The sequence below is a fragment of the Stegastes partitus genome, unplaced genomic scaffold (genome assembly GCF_000690725.1).
Source record: "Stegastes partitus isolate 25-593 unplaced genomic scaffold, Stegastes_partitus-1.0.2 Scaffold2184, whole genome shotgun sequence".
In the NCBI taxonomy this organism is placed as follows: Eukaryota; Metazoa; Chordata; class Actinopteri; family Pomacentridae; genus Stegastes; species Stegastes partitus.
Window position 1 is genome coordinate 75,714 of NW_007579915.1, and position 3,085 is coordinate 78,798.

The following is a 3,085-nucleotide window of genomic DNA, read 5'->3' on the forward strand; positions in this document are numbered from 1 at the left end:
TCAAGTATGCAATTTCAGGAAAACTTTTAAGAGTTATGTCAAGTCAAGAGAATAAAATCAGTCACCGGGAGTTATCTTCACAAAATATTTGATGCTATAATTGCTAGAAGTTCGTGATAATGACTTTAAATAAGATAAAACACAGCCATCTTCCAAATAAAAAAGAGCTCACAGCGGAAAAGCTAAATAAAAAAGCAATTCCTCCAAATGCAGTAGCACTAAGTACTTGAAAAACAAATGTGAAGTAAATATTTAAAGCTTGTTTGCATGTTGTAACATCAGTAATGCAGTGGTAAAATTGTGGAAAATTTAATTTCAAAAGGCACTAGACTAGACTAGGCAATAGAAATTTAATTAATAATAAAACATATCAATTGATATGTATTTTATAGACTGTTTTAGGATGTATATCCTTAAATGACATTATTTTTAAAGGTCACTTGCATGTGTGAGGATTTAAATGTGTCCTATTAATTTAAAAAAAAACTATCAATTCAGCTATTTATAATAAAAGTCAGACAACAAACATGTTGGATTGCATCTTTTGCATCTGTTCAGCTCACTCAATTTTCTAGATTATTTATGTGTTCAGACAGATCGACTCATGTGCTACAAACATGAGAGCCCTGCAGGAAAATGTGGCTGCAGAATCTTCTCACATAGCTGCACTTTGGCTGGACAGCTTTTATATAAAACACACTGTATGTCACTAGAGTTGGTGGTGAGAGGTTTAAAAGAATACTCTATATGCACCTGTGTCACTAGAGGTTACAAAAGATACATGAAGGTGAAAGTTAGATACATGAGTCTGAGCAAGAGCCAGTACCTGCTCATTCATATCAGTTTTGGTCACAGTAAAACTCCTGAAATTAAACGCTTACCTCTTTTTAAGAGGCTTCCCCGGCCATCCAGACTGCAGTTCCACCGCTCGTTCCTGAACTGATACCGACACTCGAGGAGACTGAGGCGCACTGACTCCCGAAGCGTCTCGGCCAAACCAGGCTCCCTGCGGCACAGTCTCTTCTGCCGCCTGGTCAGAGTCATCTGCTCGCACTGCTTCAAGTGGGCCTTTCCTGTCGGAGCTTCATTGGAAAATGGTCCTGGTAAAAACACCAAGGGTTCCCGACCTGTCAGCCTGGAAATGGAAGACAAGAAAACACGTTAGAAAAATGTAAGTCTAAGACAAAATAAATATAAAACATAACTGTGTCTTTATTGCAATAGCGGAATATTTTCCAGTAATTATTGTCTCACTATTATTATTCATTATTTTAATATTATTATTAATAAGTATGACCGGCCAATTCTGTTTCTACTTTCAGTCTCCTCTCAAACTAGAAAACTGAGCATTGTTTAAGTTTGATGTCCAGAAGTACAACTGTTAGGATATGCAGAAAAACAACAACTGTCAATCTGGGCAAAAACGCGTCTAAACTGCCTTATCTTTAATATTACTTTCGTTAAACTACACATTAAAATGCCAGTGGTGATGCTGCATTTTAGTGCAACAAAAAAGCATGTTTATTAACAAAACAACACAGTAACAGTTTAGTTGAATGGTTCTTGCGCAATTACGCGTGCGTAATTTGGCAAAAGCTTGGAAAGTTTGTGGTTATGACCTAATCAAAGGATAAAAACTACAAAGTCAATCCACCAATGCAACTGACTAAAATAAAAATAAAAAGTTATTCGTCTGACCCAAAATAAGCTGCAGTGTGCGAGAGAAGGATGCAGAGTGCAATGATTCGCAATAGGCAGGCGGTCCTTGGGAGCCTGGAGCGCATGGTGCCGGGTTGGCGCTGTTCTTCATCTCGCTGATTCTTCAATGGAGAAAAGTCTGTGCCGTCTGGTCGGCACTTCTCTTTAAGGGACACCACATGCACTCAGACTTTCAATCCCGTGCGCCAGGCCCAGTGGTGTCCGCTGGGAGGCAGGGCTCTTTTGGGGGGGGAGGAAGCATCATCTTGCCGCACCCTCATTGGATTCACTCAATATTGTTACTGTATGTTCCCACCCACTTTCACGCCACCCAGGTGGACGGTGCTGCAAAACCACTGCGCTTATCTGCTGTGATATGGAAACCTCGAATGCACCTGAGTGCCACAAACAGATTCACGTCTCCCTCCATATATTTACGCACAGGAATCACAATCTCACATATTTTTTTTGATGGACAGAGACATTTGACATTGAAAACATTGCGTTTGCATAGTGTTTCATATCTGTATTTCTAAACTCCAAACACCTAAACCAGTCATTTTATTTATTTATTTTTTGTTTTTTTACACGTTTTTTCTTTATGCTCAAACTGCTCTTCATTGGTAGCTGCATGGTGTTTCTTCAAAATCAATGTCTGAAGCTCCACTAGGTTTAACCTCTAATAACAGCAAACATCTATGGCCATGGAGATCAGAAAGCAAGGGCAGAATTCCCCTATTTTTGTCATGTAAGTTATTACTTTATAATCATTGCTATAAGGTTGCAAGGAATAACCAGTCCTGCAAACAAATTAAAGAACAGCAGTAAAGGATTTCAGAAAGCCAATGTGGATGAGATGTAAGTGATCCGTGAAGTCTGAAATTAAAGGACAGAAACAGACTCTATAGCCTGTTCTTCCAATCAAACTCTGTCTTCTTTCGAACTACAGTCCGAAAACAAAACAACCATGGATGGAGCCCCATCTAGTGGATTTAATACAGAGATTAAATCTGGGACAAATACCTTATACTTTACATAAACTGATAATATCAGGCCATTCATATCAGAATTCACTCAAATTTCATTAGAAAATATAACAACTTAAATGCTTTTTATCTCAAATATGTAGCTTGGTGTTGTCATAAGAAGTCAAAGTGAAGGTTTTGTTTTCAAACAGCTTAACAATCATTTCTTGGACTAAAAGTAATTGAAAAAACTCATTGTTCATCACATGTTAGAATACTTAAACGGCCTGACAACATGGAGTTGTACATATAGCATGATACTGGCCACAATGGGTAGTATCATTCTTTGCCAAAAGCATTCCTCAGTCAGCATGCCCTCATATCACAATTAGAGCTGTAACATACCTTGAGCAAAGACAAGG

General features: G+C 38.3%; 1 protein-coding gene across 1 annotated transcript in view; it reads right to left on the minus strand.

The window, feature by feature from the left end:
- Window positions 1–1,878, minus strand: part of wnt9b (wingless-type MMTV integration site family, member 9B) — a 6,276-nt gene extending 4,398 nt beyond the window's left edge. The window contains exons 1-2 of the mRNA XM_008304293.1: window positions 1,699–1,878; window positions 882–1,135 (exon numbers count right to left, since the gene is read on the minus strand). Coding sequence (XP_008302515.1) covers window positions 882–1,135; window positions 1,699–1,784 — 340 coding nt within the window. The 5' untranslated portion in view covers window positions 1,785–1,878. The remainder of the gene's footprint in view (window positions 1–881; window positions 1,136–1,698) is intronic.
- Between the last annotated feature and the right edge of the window lie 1,207 nt (window positions 1,879–3,085).